Below are 24,584 nucleotides of genomic sequence, written 5' to 3'. Positions count from 1 at the left end.
AACAGGTTTTCAGTGTTCTAAATCCTAAATGGTGTCAGCCAGAAATATTGAAATGCCAGTTTCCTGCTGATATGAAAGTTAGTGAACAAGTGAAACAACGTGGTGAGAGCATGAAGCCAGCGGAATGGGATTGGATAACTTCCTCATATGTGTATTTCTCTCAAACTGCAGTTTGAGATTTTGCTTTAGATTTTGCTTTAGATTTGCATTTAGACTGACTGAGAGCTATCAGTTTGTCCTTTCGAGAAAAATAAAAGGCCAACACCATGGTTAAAAAAGGGTTTTTGTTAACCATGCTCAAAGTTGCCACTACTCGTGTATCATCCAAGCTATCATGTGTGTTGATGGAAAGCGATCTGTAGGTTATTGCAATAGTTTTCATTATTCTTGGTTTATTTCTAATTTGGATTTTGCTTTAGATTTGCAATTAGACTGACTGAAAGCTATCAGATTGTCCTTTCCAATTGCTGAAAAAGTTTCTTGGTTGGATGCCAACATCAGCCGTGTGAAGGCAACTCTTAAGACTAAGGACTTGCCTATTAAAGCCGCTGCCTTCCATAGCGAACACCAGGTAAATTATCCCACTCTCCCTACCTCATCACGATTAATTCTTAGGTCACGATAATTAACATGCATTTAAATTTCCTTGCAGGCTTTTGAAAGCAGCATGAATCCAGTTTTGAACAAACCCAAACCACAGCCTCCTGCCCCACCGGCTGAAGCTGCACAGTCGGGCAAGCCAGAGGATGCTGCCAACGGCTCAACAATAGTGCTCCCAGAATTGATCCGCGGACCGCAGTCCCGACTCCATCATGCGAAATTAATTGGCCGTGCATCACCAACTTATATCGGATGGGCGCTCCGTATTGAAAACTATTGCTAAATTTCATAAAGCTTTACATAATTTTGCTTGGACAATCATGTGTAAGTGGTGTATAAAATGAAATGCGTGTTGAATACAAATTTTAAATCGCGTGAGTTGTATACTTGTATTATTGAAACGACGGATCTGTAAACAGTTGGTAGTACAAAGACTGTGGTACGCGTTATGTAACAAACCTGTTATACAGATTTTGTAAGTCAGGTCTGTAACAAACCTGTTATACAGATTTTGTAAGTCAGGTCAGTCACAGACCTGTGTGACAGTCTGTAAAAGTGGGACACTACAAACAATTTACAGACTCTCAAAAACAGATCTGTAACAGACCTGAAACAGAGTCTGTGTGCTACCTGGGTGGTAAAATTATTCTCTGATTCGTCAAATTAAAAAAAATATATTGAATTTGCATTTAATTGAGATCAACACAAATAGTTGTGGATTCTACCAACAGATGGCGAACGAGAGCGTTTGTTTTTATTTACATTCGGGAATCATGACTTGAACTACATTTATATTTCTTTTAGCATAGTAGCCTTGAAAACAGCTAGTTCTATAATCTTTTTTTCCGCTCTATAATTACTTAACCGTCATCTGCTTATTATTAACGTAAAATATTTTATTTGTCTACTAGATGATATTAAATCTGCATATCGGCGAGTTGAACGACTGAGTAAAGGAGAAACGTTTGAAGAATCTGAGCAAGTAAAGTGTTTGAGAATAGCGAATAAAAAGTATGCTGATGATTACGAAATCGGGGAATTTTCAAAAGCTAGTGAGAAAGCTCTATCGCAAGAATCGACCAGGACTACGCCGCCCTCAGTGAAAAAGTCGTTAGCCAAGAAGCCCACACAACAAAACATTTCAAATTTCCCATCTATACCGAATAGTAGTGTCCCCGAAGGTAATATATGATTATTATTATTAAGTTGTAGTATCATAATAAGTTACTTTTTTTATTAGTATCCGGAAAACGTGGGGTGGATAGAGGCAAATCTTTGAAAGCTGTCATTCAAACGGCCACAGTCAGCACTGTTTCAAATTCCGAATCATTAGAGAAAGATATGGTTGCGCCCGAAGGTAAATGGCAATAGATATTATGTTGTTATTATATATTGGCAGAACAGTTAATTTGTTATTGTTATTAGGATTATTTAAGCGCAATTGTCAGGTCACGTTGACGCGATATGAAGATATGAGCAACGACTCTGGTATCAATATTGACACAATTGAAGAACCATCACATATACAAGATTTTGAAAGTTCATACCAGGAGACAACGCAGGCATCTAGAGCGACCAATGCAAGCAAAGTCCGCGATATCAACTTCATCAGTCAAAAGAGACGAAGCAAAATCCAGAAAAATACTTCAGAATTAGAAATGGTGTTGTACGTATGGCCTTTTTCAGAATACTCTATTTTATGCAACTACATCTAAATACTTTTTTTGTCCAGGACTCCTGCTCAAATGAGTCGTCTACTGATCAAAATGGATCAGCGAAGTAAGCGAACAGAAAAATGGTGATAGAGATTAAAAATAATCGTACTGCTGGAGTCTTTTCTCCTTCTGGACTTCAATTATTGAAGGACAAGCTTCCCACAATGCCTTTCGACGATTGGAGTGAACTTGTGAAATTTGAGGATAGCATAGCTAGCGATGATGGGGCTTCTATAAAGAACGATTTGGTACGTACACTATATTTATTTCTACATTTTCACAGAAAGAAAACCAATGTGTAATGTTATTAACGTAACTTTAAATTCTAGTTGGCATTCCTACAAATGGTACCTGGTACTTCAGTATATCAAACTGCCAAAAACATGATGGCTACTCTGATATCCATACCGCTATCCCAGCTATGTACTTTTAAAGGAACATCTGTTATTCGTGACAAAGGAATACAGAAAAACAAATTTTCTCAATCTTGCCCAACTATCTTGGCTTGCATTAGTGGTAATAATTGACGTAATTTATATAAGTTATAAAAATGAAATAATAATGATAAACACTTTTTTATATTTAGCTGCCTGTTTATCCCGACATCACGATAAATACGACCCCAATCAATTCAAAACGTCTTTACAAAAGTTTTTTATTGAATCTGGAGATAAAAATGGGGGCACAGAGAAAAGAAAGAGAAAAATCAACGAAAAAAATTAGAAGGACAGATTCAACAAAAAAATCTCTCAAAAAATTCAGCAAGTGACATCTTTGAATCGTCGGAGGAAGACGTGGAATCATCTGGAAATGAAGCAGCCAATTTCAGAAAAAACAAGAGGAACAATTTTGATTGTATTAGTTCGTACTTTAGTTCAGGTTCATCAGATTCAGATAGTTGAATTCTATGTCCAACATCGCCGTGAAACATGAATCGAAAAATAAACAAATTGTGGACTGTAAATTTTTTTCTTTCATATTTTTCCAATAATAACTTCCTCTGCAAAATACGATGTATGCAGTTTTCAGCTAAATATAAAGCAAATAACATTCGCCAACATTTGAAAAGTAAGAAATCTGTTATTTTACCAATAGAAGTAAAATAACTTTAAAAATATTGTGACCCAATAAATTCGGGTGCAAAAATATATTGGATAAATATTTAAAAAAATTATTTTACCAACATCTCAATTGTAGGAATATAATATTTTAGCAATATTTGGGAAATATACTCTGCTAGCTGGGTGGGTAACCATGTTTGTTTCAGTCAGATTTGTTTCCCTTAATCACTTGTGAACTAAAACAAATATGGTTTCCCATGTTTGTTTCAGTGAACATAATGTTTAAAATTTCCTATTATTTGCATAGGACCACTGGGGGAAATTATTCTCACCTAATCGGACGATGGTAACTTCAGTAGCATGTGCTTCAACGAGAATTGATTGCTGCCATTGCTACCAACCGTAAAGGATATCGCATTCGATAGAACAAAGTAATGCATTCGATTGGTCAGCTGACGTTTAATCCTTCGCTTTACAATTCATGGTCGGCCCATGACAGTACGAGTAACAGGGAAAAATGTATGACATTTTTACACCTGACGATGTCTCATTTCGATGTTTTTTCCCCAGTTATGGAACTCAGATTCCAGTAAGCTGAGCCACCCCGTGTGTCTGGCATAACCCAGACAATGCTTTGGTCGGCCCATGACAGTACGAGTAACAGGTAAAAATTTGTGACATTTTTACACCTGACGATGTCTCATTTCGCTTAACTTTTTTAGTTCATACCCCAGACAATTCAGAATGCACAGCGAGGCTCGGCGTTCTAACTTGCCTGTATCAACAGATTACTGCACTTCAGCCCATTTCCGTCCTAGATGTTTTCCAGACGTTACAAGTTAGCATTGGTTTTAATCAACTATTGTCGTTATTTCAATCTGTTTATTAACAGGTAAAGAAAAACGTCATATCCTGGCATACAGTCCACGCAATAAACATGGAACGTATCTCGCAACGCCTTTACCACCCCAGTTAAGGATTTGTGTACAGATACTTCGACGAAAATTCAATAAAAAAAAAAGTAATGTCGACGAGGAGTGGCCACGAGAAGTCAAGAATGCCGGGCAACTTTTTTTTTTATCATGACAATGCTTGCATCACTTTTTTGTCAAAAATTCTCCTATAAAGTAGTACACGCATCAACAAAGCATTTCATCGTCCATTTTTTTTTATTAGTATGTTTCTAAAAAGATAGGTCCGTCTATGTGTCCCAGCGCCACAGCTTGATAGTCTTATCGTTTTCCAGTGCAGCAGATGCGATGACATTTTCAGTAGAATGGCATCCAGTACATAACACGACATCTGGAATGCAGCACAAAACAATTCGTGAGTGCCAACGAGGCCCATTCAAAACTGTAATACATGTACAAAACGGCGGCCACCGGCTAATGAGAAGTCTTATCTCTACGACCTTGAAGTTTTTGAACAATTTCTTTCGTTTGAAAGTTCCAAATCTAAACCATGTTGTCTCCAGAACCGGACACGATCCACTATAGAAAGAGTGATACATTAACTTACATCAATTTGTTAAACTATGCCCTACTTTTCCTCCAGTACCTGAAAGGTTGGCGAAGATGCAATATTTTCCTTTCTTATGTCCAGTATAGGTTTCCAAGCATTTGCCCTGGAAATATCATAGGCAAAACAGATCATTAAACTGCCTTTAAAACAGTGTGGGTTGAATGACGACACCTTGGAATAATCCAATAATTACCTATTGTGTCCCGAGTTTTCGTTTTTTGGGATGAAATTTTCCTAAACTTACATTCTCCATGCAAAAGCCCATTGTTTAAGGTATTTTTCGTTTTGAAAGATGAGTTGGTTAATTTTTAATTTGTGTTTGTTCACAAATGGTGACAGCGGCTGTCGTTTGTCCTTTGTTTTATTAGCATTTTATGAAGCCCGGTTCAGCCATTGACGTCTGCCCATCCAAATCTCGAAGGCGGACAACCTGTGGACTTAATTAAATGCTTCTACCTAATGTATAGGTTGCCTCCAAATAGTATGAGCAAATGAAACTTTCTTTGTACGCCCTACGGTAAAGCATGTATGCTTTTCAGCTAGAAGACCAATTAAATGACAGTAATAAACGCTTTTCGATATCCGTATACAATACTTTACCTAAATACGTTACTACTACAGCATCTGTGTTAATTGTTATTAATATGACAACTGACAACCTATCAAAGTCCCGAATGACTGAATGACTAAGTGAAACTCAAAACTACCACCAGATGCCGTATTCAGTAAACACGAGCAGCGGGAAAATTTTCCCGTTATTAGTGACTTTTTTTATCCTGTTTCGCAAGGCGTGTCAGCCGTATAGACGTTTCCCGATGCTGAAAACAAGCCGCGTTCATCGGTGGCTATTGCAGGTGCGTACGACGATCCGCTGCCGAGATTGGCGTGTATGTTTGTAAACTTTTCTTTGGTTTTCTTGGAAAATGGAGCAGTGAGGCCCTGGTTAATTGCTTGACCTCCCGCTGACCTTCTTTCCTTCTTGTATTTTTTATATTTTTTATTCATGACGGGTTCAGCACCGTTCGATGCGTTGGCTTGCGCTGATTCCTTCAGTATGAATGTCAGCGCTAGCAACGGTACCGATCGGGAGTTATGAATTTTTTTGCCCGATCACACCAATTCCTCGACTCCCAACAAGTGCCTGGCTCATCTATCCCATGGCGTCCAACCCCCATGGGATTTTTTCCAACCAAATATTTTTTTGGTCAAGAATCATCACGAGACCGGTATCATCGGATGCGGCTCGTTGAGCTGGTTCCGACGGTGCAGGTCCCGCCGTGATCGGATCCACTGTTCGGCTCAGAGGATTTTTGAAAGCAGAGAAATAATGATTGGCCTCTACCTGCCTTTTTCCAGAAATTGCAGGTCCCAAGCGCAGCCGCGTTCGGAATTGATTTTCAAAAATTCATAGCGGCTAAACAGTGTGTCAAATCACGAAATTTTTTCGACAGCTGCGATCGCGTGATTGTGCTCTATCCAGCGGTACCCGATGAGGAGACGTGCGACCGCTCCTTCCGGTAGCTGATTCGGCCGGTTTCGGCTTGTCCGATTTTCACGCGGATTTCACGGTTTAGCTGCTCTTGCCCGGCTTCATATGTCATTTTCCCATTCGTAGAGCGATCCGAGTCGACGTAAAAAAGTTATTCACGGTCAAACATGGAGACGAGCCGCTGAATTTTCAGCGGAAAAACGCCGTTTTCTGGAATTTTATAAACGGTTCCTAGGAATTTTTCCGCCTTTTTCCGCCGAATTTCTCCGGAACACGGTTTTGGTCTGGCTGCAGCTCCTTTTCTTCCTCGTCCCTACCCCTTGTCCCTCCCCCTTGCCCCCCCCTTATGTTTCCTCCTCTTTTTTTTTGTAGCGTATTGTAAATTTTCGGGCGTAAATCCGGTAATACCTTCGGTAATATTAAAATACTAAAGTATTTCAATATTTACACTCAGGGACAAGAAATGCATAGCACAATACCTTCATGTAAATAAGCTCCATTACCGATACAGAGATACAAGAAGTGCATAGCACTATACCTTCGTGTAAATTAAATCTAGAATTGTGAAAAAAAATGATGGTGAAAATGAGCCGCGTTCATCGGTGGCTATTGCAGGTGAGTGCGACGATCCGCTGCCGAGATTGGTGTGTATGTTTGTCAACTTTTCTTTCGTTTTCTTGGAAAATGGAGTAGTGAGGCGTTGGTTAATTACTTGACCCCCAGCTGACCTTCTTTCCTTCTTGTATTTTTTTATGTTATTTAATCATGACGGGTTTGTTACCGATCGATGCGTTGGCTCACGCTGATTCCGGCAGTATGAATGTCAGCGCTAGCAACGGTACCGTTCGGGAGTTATGATTTTTTTTGTCCGTTAACACCAATTCCCCGACTCCCACAAGTGCCTGGCTCGTCTATCCCATTGCGTCCAACCCCCATGGGATTTTTTCTATCCAAATATTTTTTCGGTCACGAATGATCACGAAACCAGTATCATTGGATGCGGCTCGTCAAGTTCGTTCCGATGGTGAAGGTCCCGCCGTGATTGGATACACCGTTCAGCCGCAAATGATTTTTAAAGCTCGAAAAATGATGATGGGCCTCTACCTGCCAATTCTAGGAATTCGACGTCAAAAGCGCAGCCGCGTTCGGAATTAATTTTCAAAAATTTATAGCGGCTGAACGGTGCGTCGGATCGCAAAAATTTTTCGACAGCTGAGATCGCGTGATTGCGCTCTATCCAGCGGTACCCAATGAGAAGCCGTGCGACCGCCCCTTCCGGTAGCTGACTTGGCCGGTTTCGGCATGTCTCATTTTCACGCGGATTTCACGGTCCAGCTGCTCCTGCCCGGCTTAATTTTTCATTTTCCCATTCGTAGGGCGATCCGAGTTCACGTACAACAGTTATTCACGGTCAAACATGGCGACAGTGCGCTAAAATTTCAGCGGAAAAAGGCCCGTTTCCCGGAATTTTGTAAACGGTTCTTATGAATTTTGCCGCCTTTTTTTCGCCGAATTTCTCCAGAACCCGGTTTTGGTCTGGCTGCAGCTCCTTTCCCTCCTCGTTCCTCCCCCTTGTCCCTCCCCCTTGCCTCCCCCTTATCTTTCCTCCTCTTTTTTTTTCCTCATGTATGCTTTTTTTTTGTGCCCGTATTGTAAATTTTCGGGCATAAATCCGGTAATACCTTCGGTAATATTAAAATACTAAAGTATTTTAATATTTACACTCAGGGACAAGAAGTGCATAGCACTATACCTTCGTGTAAATTAAATCTAGAATTGTGAAAAAAAATGATGGTGAAAACGAGCCGCGTTCATCGGTGGCTATTGCAGGTGCGTGTGACGATCCGCTGCCGAGATTGGCGTGTATGTTTGTAAATTTTTCTTTCGTTTTCTTGGAAAACGGAGCAGTGAAGCGCTGGTTAATTTAATTACTTGACCCCAGCTAACCTTCTTTCCTTCTTGTATTTTTTATATTTTTTTATCATGACGGGTTGGGCACCGTTCGATGCGTTGGCTCACGCTGATTCCGGCAGTATGAATGTCAGCGCTAGCAACGGTACCGTTCGGGAGTTATGATTTTTTTGTCCGTTAACACCAATTCCCCGACTCCCACAAGTGCCTGGCTCGTCTATCCCCTTGCGTCCAACCCCCATGGGATTTTTTGTATTAAAATATTTTTTCGGTCACGAATGATCACGCAACCGGTATCATTGGATGCGGCTCGTTGAGCTTGTTCCGATGGTGAAAATATCGCCGTGATCGGACACACCGTTCGGCCGCAAACTATTTTTAAAGCTCGAAAAATGATGATGGGCCTCTACCTGCCAATTCTAGGAATTCGACGTCAAAAGCTCAGCCGCCTTCGGAATTAATTTTCAAAAATTCATAGCGGCTAAACGGTGCGTCGGATCGCGAAAATTTTTCGACAGCTGCGATCGCGTGATTGCGCTCTATCCAGCGGTACCCGATTAGGAGCCGTGCGACCGCTCCTTCCGGTAGCTGACTCGGCCGGTTTCGGCATGTCGGATTTTCACGCGGATTTCACGGTCCAGCTGCTCCTGCCCGGCTTAATTTGTCATTTTCCCATTCGTAGGGCGATCCGAGTTCACGTACAAAAGTTATTCACGGTCAAACATGGCGACAGTGCGCTAAAATTTCAGCGGAAAAAGGCCCGTTTCCCGGAATTTTGTAAACGGTTCTTATGAATTTTGCCGCCTTTTTTCCGCCGAATTTCTCCGGAACCTGGTTTTGGTCTGGCTGCAGCTCCTTTCCCTCCTCGTCCCTCCCCCTTGTCCCTCCCCCTTTCCTCCCCCTTATATTTCCTCCTCTTTTTTTTGTAGCGTATTGTAAATTAATCGGGCATAAATCCGGTAATGCCTTCGGTAATATTAAAATACTAAAGAATTTTAATATTTACACTCAGGGACAAGAAGTGCATAGCACTATACCTTCGTGTAAATTAAATCTAGAATTGTAAAAAAAAAATGATGGTGAAAACGAGCCGCGTTCATCGGTGGCTATTACAGGTGCGTGCGCTGATCCGCTGCCGACATTGGCGTGTATGTTTGTAAATTTTTCTTTCGTATTCTTGGAAAATGGAGCAGTGAGGCGCTGGTTAATTACTTGACCCCCAGCTGACCTTCTTTCCTTCTTGTATTTTTTATATTTTTTAATCATGATGGGTTTGGCACCGTTCGATGCGTTGGCTCACGCTGATTCCGGCAGTATGAATGTCAGCGCTAGCAACGGTACCGTTCGGGAGTTATGATTTAGTTTGCCCGTTCACACCAATTCCCCGACTCCCACAAGTGCCTGGCTCGTCTATCCCATTGGGTCCAACCCCCATGGGATTTTTTCTATCCAAATATTTTTTCGGTCACGAATTATCACGAAACCGGTATCATTGGATGCGGATAGTCAAGCTGGTTCCGATGGTGAAGGTCCCGCCGTGATCGGATACACCGTTCGGCCGCAAACTATTTTTAAAGCTCGAAAAATGATGATGGGCCTCTACCTGCCAATTCTAGGAATTCGACGTCAAAAGCGCAGCCGCGTTCGTAATTAATTTTCAAAAATTCATAGCAGCTGAACGGTGCGTCGGATCGTGAAAATTTTTCGATAGCTGCGATCGCGTGATTGCGCTCTATCCAGCGGAGGAGCCGTGCGAACGCTCCTTCCGGTAGCTGACTCGGTCGGTTTCGGCATGTCCGATTTTCACGCGGAGCCTTTTGCCTTGTTTTCCCCATTTTAAATTATGCCACATCAATTTCAATACTTGATTCAAGTGTATCTCAACTAGATCTTCAATTTGAGTGGTTTAATTTTTAATTTGGATCTACCCGTTCGATTTTGAAACTCAGGTTTACCTTTTTTGGATCTCAGAAAGATAACGAGTACGGGGGCCCAAAAAATTTTTTACTAAGTTCCTTTAACCGTTTGTAAAACCTTTTTGTGGAACCTTCTGATTAATGTACGACCATCCTAATCATCATGTTTGAATCGGCATTCTTCCAGCTACCCCTCCGTATGCTTGTTTATTCAGTTGCAACATTTTTTCGATATTTTATTTGGATTTTGTGTAACTACCCTCCCTGTTACCAACGTTGACTACACTTTTCCAGGAACAAGAACCAAGGTCGACATTTTCTCACAGCGACTCAATTTTCCTGTGAAATTTTGACTTTCTTCATCGTCACCCTGCGAGTCAACTCTGCCATCACTTGGAAACTGGCTACCAGAATTTGAGCTACGCCCTTTTTTATCAACTGTATATACATCTGTATTTTTGCGGCCAGGCTCATTTCTGCTTTTTTAACTTTATACCATCTTGAGGCTGTTTAGCCGTCGCGAATGGTTTTTTAATAAAGAATTTTTTAAAAAAGAAGCTAGTTTCCATTGGATTTATTCTGTCTTTGCACCGCTGGGAGAGATTACGCTGATCGCTTGTTACCGCTATTGAAGTGTGGATTGTTGCGTCTTTTTTAAGAGACACACACCCCTTCTTTTTGCTGTTTAACTTTTTGCTCATCAAGTGACCACTCTCCTTTACCATGGATGACATTGACGATTGTCTCTCTCTCGAGACATTTTACCGCAACTCTCGAAAAACAAAAGGCACGGGTCTTTTTCTACGTCTCCCACATGGATTATCGGGAAAACATTCCCTGTTTTACCACTGCTTACGAGACAGTCCATCATGCACTACCGTAAAAATATGTCTAATTCAGGTTCCGGTCATGCCATTTAAGACCAAGAAAAACCCCCGCACCTATCAGTATTTGATCGCACCATCACAAACCTGGACTCCTATTGAAGGAAAATGGGAGGCCCTCGCCATTGCTCCAAATTATCAAGAATGTGAATACATGTCACGAAGTCCATATTGGTCCACTATTGTCAACACGGTTCTACCCGATCAACCCGAGCTACCCGATGATGACGAAATTTTTCCTGGGGCCCCACCCAATCTTGAAAGCACCAGCGCGTCATCAGCCGAAGGATCCCCCAAACCGCCGGTGCCGCTTAGCCCGCTGATCTTCATCCGTTTCGCCAATGCAACACCTGAGACAACCAGCACACACAAAAATATTCAAGATCTGCTACCAATGCCAGCCCCTACATCCATCACCACTAACAAAGATATTCAAATTTTGTCAAGATTGATTGCTGATTACAATGCCATCCATGACGCACGCAAGCGTCATGCCCTTCAACTGGCCGACGGTAAACCACCGTTTCTACCTTTGCCTAGACCTTTCCAAATTCCAGCTATGCACCGAATAGCTTCCCCTGAATTGGTTGTGAGTCTTAATCAGGCAATGGAGTGTTGCGCCGTCACCCTCACCACCCATTTGATTGAGGCTGAAGAGGGGGCCTTGAAACAAATTTTGGCCGAGGTCGCACTCATCACGGTAGATTGGTCTCCCACTGATGAGGAATTTAGATCAGTGGTTGAATTCAAAAATCTCCGAATGAAGAACCAAGAAAAATTAAAAAGAGAATGGAGGCACCCTTGAATTTTTTGAGCTAACAGAAAACAATGGCCGCCCATTTATCCGACCCACCTCAGCGCCATCTACTCTTCACACCAACGGTCAACGTTTATCCAAGCAGACGACATCAACACCAGACCCTAAGATGGTAGCTGAAGCTGTATCTCACCACCCTATTTCGAAAGCGGCGAAAAGAAGAAGTAGAAGAGCCACCCTCGAAATGGAAAATATTCCATCCCCCGCCATTTTGTCTACAACAGAAAATGGAACAAGTACACCCAAAGTAGTTTAAAAGGATGGAAGAAACCTTTCCTCACGACGGGATAGTCTTCGTGAATCGGATAGAAGAGCGACTAATTCATCCTCAAAAAACGTACGGTTCTCATCACCCCAACGCAACCCGTACAGAAGCCGCCAACGTTCATCGGACTCCCGTCGATGGTCTTCGTCACCCCGGCGCAACCCCTACAGAAGCCGCCAACCGTCACCGGACTCCCGTCGACGGCAAACATCACCCCAGCGCAACCCCTACAGAAGCCGCCAACTGTCACCGGACTCCCGTCAACGGCAAACATCACCCCAGTGCAACCCCTACGGAAGCCGCCAACTTTCACCGGACTCCCGTCGACGGTTATCATCACCCCGGCGCAGCCCATACGGAGCCCGCCAACTTTCACCGGATTCCCGTCGACGGTTATCATCATCCCGGCGCAACCCATACAGAGCCCGCCAACTTTCATCGGACTCCCGTCGACGGTCTTCATCGCCCCGGCGCAACCCCTACGGAAGCCGCCAACTTTCACCGGATTCCCGTCGACGGTTATCATCACCCCGACGCAACCTCTACAGAAGCCGCCAACCGTCATCGGACTCCCGTCGTCGGCTTTCATCACCCCAGCTGAACCCCTACGGAAGCCGCCAACTATCACCGGACTCCCGTCGAACGTATTCCCCAATCAGCCAACGAAGACTCTACTAACCAGCAGACTATCGCCGGCACCATCACGACCACGACAACAAGGAAAATTACGTTGACAACGAGCAAGAAAAACACACACCAAGAAATCACTGTTACAAGAAATTATTTTGAATGATGGTAATGCCGTGCTTGATGACGCTATTAAAGAAGGCCTTTTGAAAGGTCTTTCTTTTATTCCGTTCCAAAAAATCAACCAAGAAAAAATAAATCAAGATTTGCATTCTTTTCAACGGCTCATCAATCTTAAACTATTTTGGCAACTAAGGAAAAACTCTGATCACCAAAAAAGTGCCATATCTTCTTTTTTAAAATCAGAATGGTCACCAACTGGTCCCCTCACGAGTGATTACCCCATCTGGAAAAATTTTGTCGACCGCTGCCGTTTACCGTCAAGAGGTGTCAACAATATTTCTCCACACGTCATCAGAGCTTGGAAAAAATTTACAAACGACCCTCGTTGGTTCGTTTTGAAATCAGACAAGGGCGGAAAAACCGTTATTTGGGGTCGCCATGACTACCACTCCGAAGCCCTTCGCCAACTCAACGATGGCTCCACGTACCAGCCGCTCACCCGTGAACAAGCGGAAGAGAAAATTTCTTCACTGGAAAAAATCAAGAACCAGCTGATTCAACATCTCTCCCGTGACGGCTGCATCACTTACAGTGAAGCGGGGCGCCTCCTTAAGGAAAAAAATAAGATACCATGTATCTATTTTCTACCCAAGGTACATAAACCGAAGAGACCCGACACGAATATCTTCGCGGGTCGCCCCATCATGGCCTCCATCGGTTCAATCTTCAAGTCGTTGGATGTTTACTTAGCAATTTTGACAGCCCCTCTACTGCCAAAAATCCCCTTCTCTCTGATGGATACGGCGGGGTTGATTAACGAGGTCAGCAAATTAACAAATCTGCCTAGTCAGGCATTTTTGTTCTCAGCTGATGTCGAAAGTCTATACCCGTCAATACCTTGGGAGGAAGGCTTAAGGGCCAGCAAGATTGTTTACGAGAAAAACTTTGAGTTTTTGTGTAATTGGTGTGTAAAAAACCACCTTTTACCACCACCAAGACCTTTTTCTTCGAAAAAATTCTACGTACCATTCTGGAAAACAATGTATTTCATTTCCAGAATGCGTCTTGGTACCACCAACTTAAAGGCACTGCCATGGGTTGCAGTATGTCCGTTTACTTCGCAAACTGCACCATGTACCAGCGTACCATCTGCATATTGCCGCCGCTATCACCGCCTAATCTTCTATATCTGGGGAGATATATCGACGACCTCATCGGCGTATGGATCGGCCCCCGGGCCTCATTACCACCATTTTTGCCCCGGTAATTGATGATGACATCCGCCTTACATACGTCCTTGGTGGCAAAATCATCGAAGCCCTAGACCTAACTCTAGCATTGGAGCCGGATGGGAGCATTTCGACGAGATTGTACAAAAAACCATTGGAAGGAACACAATTCATCCATTGGAAGTCCAATCACACCTCGGCAACAAAAAACTCGATCCCCTACGCTCAACTGCTCCGCCAAAAGAGAAATTGCACGTTCCAAAAAGACTTTTTGAATGAAGCAAAAATTCTTTTGGATCGCTTCCGCTGCCGCGGTTACCCTAAAAGGGTCCTACAAAAGGCCATGGAGCAAGCAAACAAAAAACTAGGGAGTCACTGCTGAAGAATCAACCTCTTACAGAAGCCCAAAAAAACGAAAATAGATTGACAGTAGTCTTTGACTATGACGAACAATCTTCTCGTACCCTCAAAACGGAAATCAACCGCTTTTACAACGAGCTTTTATTGGGTCCACTCATCATGGAAAGAACAGAGAAAATTGGCTGCCCCATCCCCTTGAACACACCAAGAATAGCTTTCAGAGTAAGCCCTTCACTCGGTTCCAAAGTTGGACCGACCTACAAGCCGGGTTAACTCCATCATCTTTTTCTATACCCTAACCTATCCTGACCTAAACTAACCTAACCCATTTTCCCCTAATTTCCCCTTTTTCCAAATCAGTGGGATATAACTGATTTTAACCCTGAAAGCAGCTGAAGACAGAGGATCAGTCTCGTTTTTTTAAACGAGATTATTATAAAAACCTAACCATATATCCTATCCGATGTCTCCGCTTTCATTCCTAATCCTCCTTACAACTCTGGATATTAAGATCCTGCCACAGGCATATGGCGGCCTTCGGCCGCCGTTTCCCTAACTAGAAAATTTTTGTAACTTCTTCAACTTCTCTTTTCGAGATCTTACCGTTGAGGTACAATTTTTCTAAGCACGGATTCTGAATCAGCATTCTTCGGGCTACATTTTCATACCTCTGTTTTTATCTTTACTCAACTTTTTGTGAAAAAACGGAAAAGTTTTACGTTTCCCCTTTTTCGGAAAAAAATATTTTGTTACAAACCTCAAAACTGGCTGCAGTTCCTAGAAAAAATTTTTTTTATCTATCTACTGCACCTTTTCTGAATTAGCATTCATCCCCCTTCCTGGAGCAACATTTACTTTCTCTTTTTTCCATCGGGTTAAATTTTGAGGGGTGGAAGCATATGGACCTCTTGCTCAGGGTACCCCTTTACACAGTAAATGCGGTATTTTGCCTTTTGCCTTGTTTCCCCCATTTTAAATTATGCCACATCAATTTCAATACTTGATTCAAGTGTATCTCAACTAGATCTTCAATTTGAGTGGTTTAATTTTTAATTTGGATCTACCCGTTCGATTTTGAAACTCAGGTTTACCTTTTTTGGATCTCAGAAAGATAACGAGTACGGGGGCCCAAAAAATTTTTACTAAGTTCCTTTAACCGTTTGTAAAACCTTTTTGTGGAACCTTCTGATTAATGTACGACCATCCTAATCATCATGTTTGAATCGGCATTCTTCCAGCTACCCCTCCGTATGCTTGTTTATTCAGTTGCAACATTTTTTCGATATTTTATTTGGATTTTGTGTAACTACCCTCCCTGTTACCAACGTTGACTACACTTTTCCAGGAACAAGAACCAAGGTCGACATTTTCTCACAGCGACTCAATTTTCCTGTGAAATTTTGACTTTCTTCATCGTCACCCTGCGAGTCAACTCTGCCATCACTTGGAAACTGGCTACCAGAATTTGAGCTACGCCCTTTTTTATCAACTGTATATACATCTGTATTTTTGCGGCCAGGCTCATTTCTGCTTTTTTAACTTTATACCATCTTGAGGCTGTTTAGCCGTCGCGAATGGTTTTTTAATAAAGTATTTTTTAAAAAAGAAGCTAGTTTCCATTGGATTTATTCTGTCTTTGCGCTGCTGGGAGAGATTACGCTGATCGCTTGTTACCGCTATTGAAGTGTGGATTGTTGCGTCTTTTTTAAGAGACACACCCCCTTCTTTTTGCTGACACTTGCTTTTTTGACTACACTTTTCCAGGAACAAGAACCAAGGTCGACATTTTCTCACAGCGACTCAATTTTCCTGTGAAATTTTGACTTTCTTCATCGTCACCCTGCGAGTCAACTCTGCCATCACTTGGAAACTGGCTACCAGAATTTGAGCTACGCCCTTTTTTATCAACTGTATATTAGTCTGTTTCATTCCCGAACTTTTTTTTATTTTCATATGGGCCTTTTTTTATTGAGATTACTTATAGGTTGAATAACTACCCTATTTTTTTTTCTTAAAAAAAATATAATCTAGACCCCCCGACAACTCATAGAGTGTCAAAATGGGTGTTTTTGACGGTTTTTCGGCACGCTTGGACTGCGTGTTAGTTTTAAAAATCGTGCCTTAACATATTATTATTTAACTAGTAAAACTACATATTTTTACCAATTTTGAAGAAAATCGAAGGAAATTTAGACCCCCCGCGATAAGTTTTTAAATTCCGTTTTCGATATGACAAGGTCACTCAATGACTTTACCTGTCGGGATGTGAAAAATTCCCTTTAGTCTTATGTCATCAGATATAATAATATTAGGCAACAATGTAATGAGTCATTAGACTCATAACCAGTTACCAAGCACTCCGATGTGAACCTTTTTTAATGTGCCTCTCAGTGAAGTGAAATATTAGGCCAGTTAAAGGGCATGACGCTGGCGTGCGTCATGGATGGCATTGTAATCAGCAATCAATCTTGACAAAGTTTGAATATCTTTGTTAGTGGTGATGGATGTAGGGGCTGGCATTGGTAGCAGATCTTGAATTTTTTTTTGGTGTGCTGGTTGTCTCAGGTGTTGCATTGACGGAACGGATGAAGATCAGCGGGCTATGCGGCACCGGCGGTTGGGGTGATCCATCGGCACTCATCACGGTAGATTGGTCTCCCACTGATGAGGAATTTAGATCAGTGGTTGAATTAAAAAATCTTCGAATGAAGAACCAAGCAAAATACAAAGAGAATGGAGGCACCCTTGAATTTTTTGAGCTAACAGAAAACAATGGCCGCCCATTTATCCGACCCACCTCAGCGTCATCTACTCTTCACACCACCGGTCAACGTTTATCCAAGCAGACGACATCAACACCAGACCCTAAGATGGTAGCTGAAGCTGTATCCCACCACCCTATTTCGAAAGCGGCGAAAAGAAGAAGTAGAAGCAGAGCCATTTACTATGGTTACCGGACTCAACGTTTATGGCTTCCATAAGCTTTTGTCGTCGTCTTGTGTTGATTGCCTCCCGTCAAATCCTGCCACCTAGTGGGTGTGTAACGATACTATGTGTCACGCGCGACGCGCCACCCTTGCTGAGTTGCTGCCCACATTTGAAATTTCCAACAACATTTATACATTTTGGGGCACTTTTATCTATTACTTTGCTTGTTTACTACCTTAAATGGGTTGTTTTTTACGATACACAAATAAATATTTTATAACAATAATTGAATTGAAAGCAACCGACTGATTTTATTATGGTGTCCACATCGATTACATAACATTTTGAAATGCAATACATTAAGCGAGCTTTCCTTCCTTAAATTTAGCTTTTACTTTAGCTTTTTGCTTGGACAAGAGGAGGTTATTCAGTCTTTCCAGTTCCTGTGCAACTTGAGCCATCGGTTGCAGGACATTCGGCATCTGATCAACACCTTCGTTCTGGGACTGTTCGGCAGCTTGCTTATCAAAATGAGATATCACCGTCTTCTGGATAAAATAAATGAATTAGAAAAAAACAACTTCAAGTAACAAGCTATGCTATGTTAATGAAAGAAATACCTTGGGTGTTACTGGCTCAATGTACTCGACCAATAAATCAAAAGATGTGGAAGCAGTACGAAGCAACTGTGGTGGAAGAGAAGAAGCGACTGTGGGAAGTTGGTGAGTAGGAATGACTGTGACTGGCTGAGAAACACCGTGTTCATTGACAGCTACACCATACAGGTCCACAAGCTGTAGCACTTTACTCCTGTGTTCGGATAGAATGTTTGGACAAGAACAAATTAAATGAAACTGGTCGTTCAGATGAGAAGACTGATCCAACACATACCTCTCAATAGTGAGTAATTTACTAACACGAGACCTTTTCAGAGGGTGCTGGTTGACAGTTATAGGAACATTTGCCAATATGTGTAGTGTGGAAGCCGGTAGATTGGTAGCATAAGTCACATCTTGCAAAGCTTTTTTCCTTACTTTTGGTTGTTCAATGCCAACTTCTGTATAGAAAATTACCCAATTATTTTAAAATAAATATGCATTAACTTAATATTAAAATTACCGAGATGATACTTAGGATTTGAACCTGCACGTAATCTCCAGTGGGTGAAAGGATGAAACAAACCTAGAATATCGTACCCTTTGACAATGTCAGAATCGTCAAAATGGCGATTGCACAGCCTCGACGTTTTCTGTAATTTAACGTTTGGCATTAGCTCTTGCCATGTATTAAAACTATTGCTTGGCACTCGAAATAATGTATAACTCTCTCTATTTTCGTCATTTCCTGAATACCTATTAATGCAATTGAAAACTACACAGTTACGTGACGATGGCTTAGCTTTCGCCATTTTATGTTCTACGTTGAGACTGAGAGTTTGAGACTATCACCGCTAGATGCGCTCAGAATTGGGAGGTATTCGAGGGGGGCGGTATAGATTTTGAAGGAGGCATGTCCTTAGAGGACCCATCAAGACGACGCCGTCTCCGAGAGAATCTTCCGCCATAAGAGTCGTGTAACCATAGTTAATGACTCTGGTAGAAGAGCCACCCTCGAAATGGAAAATATTCCATCCCCCGCCATTTTGTCTACAACAGAAAATGGAACAAGTACACCCAAAGTAGTTGAAAAGGATGGAAGAAACCTTTCCTCACGACGGGATAGTCTTCGTGAATCAGATAGAAGAGCGACTAATTCATCCTCAAAAAACGTACGGTTCTCATCACCCCAACGCAACCCGTACAGAAGCCGCCACCGTTCATCGGACTCCCTTCGACGGTCTTCGTCACCCCGGCGCAACCCCTACAGAAGCCGCCAACCGTCACCGGACTCCCGTCGACGGCAAACATCACCCCAGCGCAACCCCTACAGAAGCCGCCAACCGTTACCGGACTCCCGTCAACGGCAAACATCATCCCCAGCGCTTCTGTAAGAGGTTGATTCTTCAGCAGTGACTCCCTAGTTTTTTTGTTTGCTTGCTCCATGGCCTTTTGTAGGACCCTTTGAGGGTAACCGCGGCAGCGGAAGCGATCCAAAAGAATTTTTGCTTTATTCAAAAAGTCTTTTTGGAACGTGCAATTTCTCTTTAGGCGGAGCAGTTGAGCGTAGGGGATCGAGTTTTTTGTTGCCGAGGTGTGATTGGACTTCCAATGGATGAATTGTGTTCCTTCCAATGGTTTTTTGTACAATCCCGTCGAAATCTCGTCGAAATGCTCCCATCCGGCTCCAATGCTAGAGTTAGGTCTAGGGCTTCGATGATTTTGCCACCAAGGACGTATGTAAGGCGGATGTCATCATCAATTACCGGGGCAAAAATGGCGGTAATGAGGCCCGGGGGGCCGATCCATACGCCGATGAGGTCGTCGATATATCTCCCCAGATATAGAAAATTAGGCGGTGATAGCGGCGGCAATATGCAGATGGTACGCTGGTACATGGTGCAGTTTGCGAAGTAAACGGACATACTGCAACCCATGGCAGTGCCTTTAAGTTGGTGGTACCAAGACGCATTCTGGAAATGAAATACATTGTTTTCCAGAATGGTACGTAGAATTTTTCGAAGAAAAAGGTCTTGGTGGTAGTAAAAGGTGGTTTTTACACACCAATTACACAAAAACTCAAAGTTTTTCTCGTAAACAATCTTGCTGGCCCTTAAGCCTTCCTTCCAAGGTATTGACGGGTATAGACTTTCGACATCAGCTGAGAACAAAAATGCCTGACTAGGCAGATTTGTTAATTTGCTGACCTCGTTAATCAACCCCGCCGTATCCATCAGAGAGAAGGGGATTTTTGGCAGTAGAGGGGCTGTCAAAATTGCTAAGTAAACATCCAACGACTTGAAGATTGAACCGATGGAGGCCATGATGGGGCGACCCGCGAAGATATTCGTGTCGGGTCTCTTCGGTTTATGTACCTTGGGTAGAAAATAGATACATGGTATCTTATTTTTTTCCTTAAGGAGGCGCCCCGCTTCACTGTAAGTGATGCAGCCGTCACGGGAGAGATGTTGAATCAGCTGGTTCTTGATTTTTTCCAGTGAAGAAATTTTCTCTTCCGCTTGTTCACGGGTGAGCGGCTGGTACGTGGAGCCATCGTTGAGTTGGCGAAGGGCTTCGGTGTGGTAGTCATGGCGACCCCAAATAACGGTTTTTCCGCCCTTGTCTGCTTTCAAAACGAACCAACGAGGGTCGTTTGTAAATTTTTTCCCAAGCTCTGATGACGTGTGGAGAAATATTGTTGACACCTCTTGAAGGTAAACGGCAGCGGTCGACAAAATTTTTCCAGATGGGGTAATCACTCGTGAGGGGACCAGTTGGTGACCATTCTGATTTTAAAAAAGAAGATATGGCACTTTTTTGGTGATCAGAGTTTTTCCTTAGTTGCCAAAATAGTATAAGATTGATGAGCCGTTGTAAAGAATGCAAATCTTGATTTATTTTTTCTTGGTTGATTTTTTGGAACGGAATAAAAGAAAGGCCTTTCAAAAGGCCTTCTTTAATAGCGTCATCAAGCACGGCATTACCATCATTCAAAATAATTTCTTGTAACAGTGATTTCTTGGTGTGTGTTTTTCTTGCTCGTTGTCAACGTAATTTTCCTTGTTGTCGTGGTCGTGATGGTGCCGGCGATAGTCTGCTGGTTAGTAGGGTCTTCGTTGGCTGATTGGGGAATACGGTCGACGGGAGTCCGGTGATAGTTGGCGGCTTCCGTAGGGGTTCAGCTGGGGTGATGAAAGCCGACAACGGGGTTCCGATGACGGTTGGCGGCTTCTGTAGAGGTTGCGCCGGGGTGATGATAACCGTCGACGGGAATCCGGTGAAAGTTGGCGGCTTCCGTAGGGGTTGCGCCGGGGCGATGAAGACCGTCGACGGGAGTCCGATGAAAGTTGGCGGGCTCTGTATGGGTTGCGCCGGGATGATGATAACCGTCGACGGGAATCCGGTGAAAGTTGGCGGGCTCCGTATGGGCTGCGCCGGGGTGATGATAACCGTCGACGGGAGTCCGGTGAAAGTTGGCGGCTTCCGTAGGGGTTGCACTGGGGTGATGTTTGCCGTTGACGGGAGTCCGGTGACAGTTGGCGGCTTCTGTAGGGGTTGCGCTGGGGTGATGTTTGCCGTCGACGGGAGTCCGGTGACGGTTGGCGGCTTCTGTAGGGGTTGCGCCGGGGTGACGAAGACCATCGACGGGAGTCCGATGAACGTTGGCGGCTTCTGTACGGGTTGCGTTGGGGTGATGAGAACCGTACGTTTTTTGAGGATGAATTAGTCGCTCTTCTATCCGATTCACGAAGACTATCCCGTCGTGAGGAAAGGTTTCTTCCATCCTTTTAAACTACTTTGGGTGTACTTGTTCCATTTTCTGTTGTAGACAAAATGGCGGGGGATGGAATATTTTCCATTTCGAGGGTGGCTCTTCTACTTCTTCTTTTCGCCGCTTTCGAAATAGGGTTTTGAGATACAGCTTCAGCTACCATCTTAGGGTCTGGTGTTGATTTCGTCTGCTTGGATAAACGTTGACCGTTGGTGTGAAGAGTAGATGGCGCTGAGGTGGGTCGGATAAATGGGCGGCCATTGTTTATTGTTAGCTCAAAAAATTCAAGGGTGCCTCCATTCTCTTTTTATTTTGCTTGGTTCTTCATTCGGAGATTTTTGAATTCAACCACTGATCTAAATTCCTCATCAGTGGGAGACCAATCTACCGTGATGAGTGCGACCTCGGCCAAAATTTGTTTCAAGGCCCCCTCTTCAGCCTCAATCAAATGGGTGGTGAGGGTGACGGCGCAACACTCCATTGCCTGATTAAGACTCCAACCAATTCAGGGGAAGCTATTCGGTGCATAGCTGGAATTTGGAAAGGTCTAGGCAAAGATAGAAACGGTGGTTTACCGTCGGCCAGTTGAAGGGCATGACGCTGGCGTGCGTCATGGATGGCATTGTAATCAGCAATCAATCTTGACAAAGTTTGAATATCTTTGTTAGTGGTGATGGATGTAGGGGCTGGCATTGGTAGCAGATCTTGAATATTTTTTGGTGTGCTGGTTGTCTCAGGTGTTGCATTGGCGTAACGGATGAAGATCAGCGGGCTAAGCGGCACCGGCGGTTGGGGTGATCCTTCGGCTTATGACGTGCTGGTGCTTTCAAGATTTGGTGGGGCCCCAGGAAAAATTTCGTCATCATCGGGTAGCTCGGGTTGATCGGGTAGAACCGTGTTGACAATAGTGGACCAATGTGGACTTCGTGACATTTATTCACATTCTTGATAATTTGGAGCAATAGCGAGGGCCTCCCATTTTCCTTCAATAGGAGTCCAGGTTTGTGATGGTGCGATCAAATACTGATAGGTGCTGGGGTTTTTCTTAGTCTTAAATGGCATGACCGGAACCTGAATTAGACATATTTTTACGGTAGTGCATGATGGACTGTCTCGTAAGCAGTGGTAAAACAGGGAATGTTTTCCCGATAATCCATGTGGGAGACGTAGGAAAAGACCCGTGCCTTTTGTTTTTCGAGAGTTGCGGTAAAATGTCTCGAGAGAGAGACAATCGTCAATGTCCTCCATGGTAAAGGAGAGTGGTCACTTGATGAGCAAAAAGTTAAACAGCAAAAAAGAAGGGGTGTGTGTCTCTTAAAAAAGACGCAACAATCCACACTTCAATAGCGGTAACAAGCGATCAGCGTAATCTCTCCCAGCGGTGCAAAGACAGAATAAATCCAATGGAAACTAGCTTCTTTTTTAAAAAATACTTTATTAAAAAACCATTCGCGACGGCTAAACAGCCTCAAGATGGTATAAAGTTAAAAAAGCAGAAATGAGCCTGGCCGCAAAAATACAGATGTATATACAGTTGATAAAAAAGGGCGTAGCTCAAATTCTGGTAGCCAGTTTCCAAGTGATGGCAGAGTTGACTCGCAGGGTGAAGATGAAGAAAGTCAAAATTTCACAGGAAAATTGAGTCGCTGTGAGAAAATGTCGACCTTGGTTCTTGTTCCTGGAAAAGTGTAGTCAACGTTGGTAACAGGGAGGGTAGTTACACAAAATCCAAATAAAATATCGAAAAAATGTTGCAACTGAATAAACAAGCATACGGAGGGGTAGCTGGAAGAATGCCGATTCAAACATGATGATTAGGATGGTCGTACATTAATCAGAAGGTTCCACAAAAAGGTTTTACAAACGGTTAAAGGAACTTAGTAAAAAAATTTGTGGGCCCCCGTACTCATTATCTTTCTGAGATCCAAAAAAGGTAAACCTGAGTTTCAAAATCGAACGGGTAGATCCAAATTAAAAATTAAACCACTCAAATTGAAGATCTAGTTGAGATACACTTGAATCAAGTATTGAAATTGATGTGGCATAATTTAAAATGGGGAAAACAAGGCAAAAGGCAAAATACCGCATTTACTGTGTAAAGGGGTACCCTGAGCAAGAGGTCCATATGCTTCCACCCCTCAAAATTTAACCCGATGGAAAAAAGAGAAAGTAAATGTTGCTCCAGAAAGGGGGATGAATGCTGATTCAGAAAAGGTGCAGTAGATAGATAAGAAAAAAAATTTCTAGGAACTGCAGCCAGTTTTGAGGTGTGTAACAAAATATTTTTTGCCGAAAAAAGGAAACGTAAAACTTTTCCGTTTTTTCACTAAAAGTTGAGTAAAGATGAAAACAGAGGACTCAGGGATAATTCCATTAAAAATCTTTTTACACTCAGGGACAAGAAGTGCATAGCACTACACCTTCGTGTAAATTAAATCTAGAATTGTGAAAAAAATGATGGTGAAAACGAGCATAATAAATTAATAACAGAACAGAACGAATCTGTTCAGGCATGAGTCTTCTTGTCGTTTCTGCCGTTTTCTGTCATCTAAAGAAAACAAGGCGAATATGACGTGCACAATACGACATACTGACTGTAGTAACCAACCAGCTAGTCATTTTCACTTCAATACAATCGCCAATGTAACGGGCCGAACGACAGCCATCAAAAGATTTAATAGAAATATGCTACTCATATGCCACCTGGTGGCAACCGAAGAGTAACTTCTAGGTCTTATGGCGGGATTGGTAGGCCTATACATGTTCCAGT

At 42.8% G+C, this 24,584-nt stretch overlaps 2 protein-coding genes and 1 long non-coding RNA gene across 5 annotated transcripts; 2 read left to right on the top strand and 1 right to left on the bottom strand.

Annotated features, from left to right (window-relative positions):
- Positions 1 to 177: 177 nt before the first annotated feature.
- On the top strand, positions 178 to 975 carry LOC123474668. The gene is made up of 3 exons (XR_006649593.1): positions 178 to 358; positions 420 to 571; positions 653 to 975. It is a non-coding gene; the product is annotated as an uncharacterized LOC123474668 (long non-coding RNA).
- A 365-nt stretch (positions 976 to 1,340) lies between these two features.
- On the top strand, positions 1,341 to 2,402 carry LOC123474667. Its single transcript, XM_045177060.1, has 4 exons — positions 1,341 to 1,781; positions 1,841 to 1,957; positions 2,026 to 2,266; positions 2,333 to 2,402. The coding sequence occupies exons 2-4, from the start codon at positions 1,942 to 1,944 to the stop codon at positions 2,400 to 2,402; spliced, it is 327 nt and encodes a 108-aa protein (XP_045032995.1). The 5' UTR covers positions 1,341 to 1,781; positions 1,841 to 1,941.
- Positions 2,403 to 17,732: 15,330 nt separating this feature from the next.
- On the bottom strand, positions 17,733 to 19,009 carry LOC123474666. 3 transcript variants are annotated; one of them, XM_045177059.1, is made up of 4 exons: positions 18,566 to 19,009; positions 18,338 to 18,500; positions 18,067 to 18,256; positions 17,733 to 17,994 (listed from the first exon to the last, which is right to left on the bottom strand). In XM_045177059.1, exons 1-4 carry the CDS (start codon positions 18,852 to 18,854, stop codon positions 17,806 to 17,808), a joined length of 831 nt encoding a protein of 276 aa, XP_045032994.1. In that variant the 5' UTR covers positions 18,855 to 19,009; the 3' UTR covers positions 17,733 to 17,805. The 3 variants fall into 3 exon arrangements, with proteins under 3 accessions (XP_045032994.1, XP_045032993.1, XP_045032992.1); XM_045177058.1 differs by having other exon boundaries at positions 17,733 to 17,991; positions 18,338 to 18,503; positions 18,566 to 19,001; XM_045177057.1 differs by having other exon boundaries at positions 18,338 to 18,503; positions 18,566 to 18,953.
- Between the last annotated feature and the right edge of the window lie 5,575 nt (positions 19,010 to 24,584).

This window comes from Daphnia magna, linkage group LG7 (genome assembly GCF_020631705.1).
Source record: "Daphnia magna isolate NIES linkage group LG7, ASM2063170v1.1, whole genome shotgun sequence".
NCBI classification, from domain to species: Eukaryota; Metazoa; Arthropoda; class Branchiopoda; order Diplostraca; family Daphniidae; genus Daphnia; species Daphnia magna.
This window is presented reverse-complemented; position numbering and strand designations above follow the sequence as displayed.

What these genes read in the sequence shown, in the direction of transcription:
- LOC123474667 (XM_045177060.1), top strand. An exon ending in TCAGAATTAGAAATGGTGTT is followed by an intron (nt 2,267 to 2,332) that starts GTACGTATGGCC and finishes TTTTTTGTCCAG; the next exon opens with GACTCCTGCTCAAATGAGTC.
- LOC123474666 (XM_045177057.1), bottom strand. Translation starts at nt 18,854, where the DNA reads ATGGCGAAAGCTAAGCCATCGTCACGTAACTGTGTAGTTTTCAATTGC. An exon ending in AAATCCTAAGTATCATCTCG is followed by an intron (nt 18,504 to 18,565) that starts GTAATTTTAATA and finishes TTTTCTATACAG; the next exon opens with AAGTTGGCATTGAACAACCA. An exon ending in AAATTACTCACTATTGAGAG is followed by an intron (nt 18,257 to 18,337) that starts GTATGTGTTGGA and finishes ATCCGAACACAG; the next exon opens with GAGTAAAGTGCTACAGCTTG.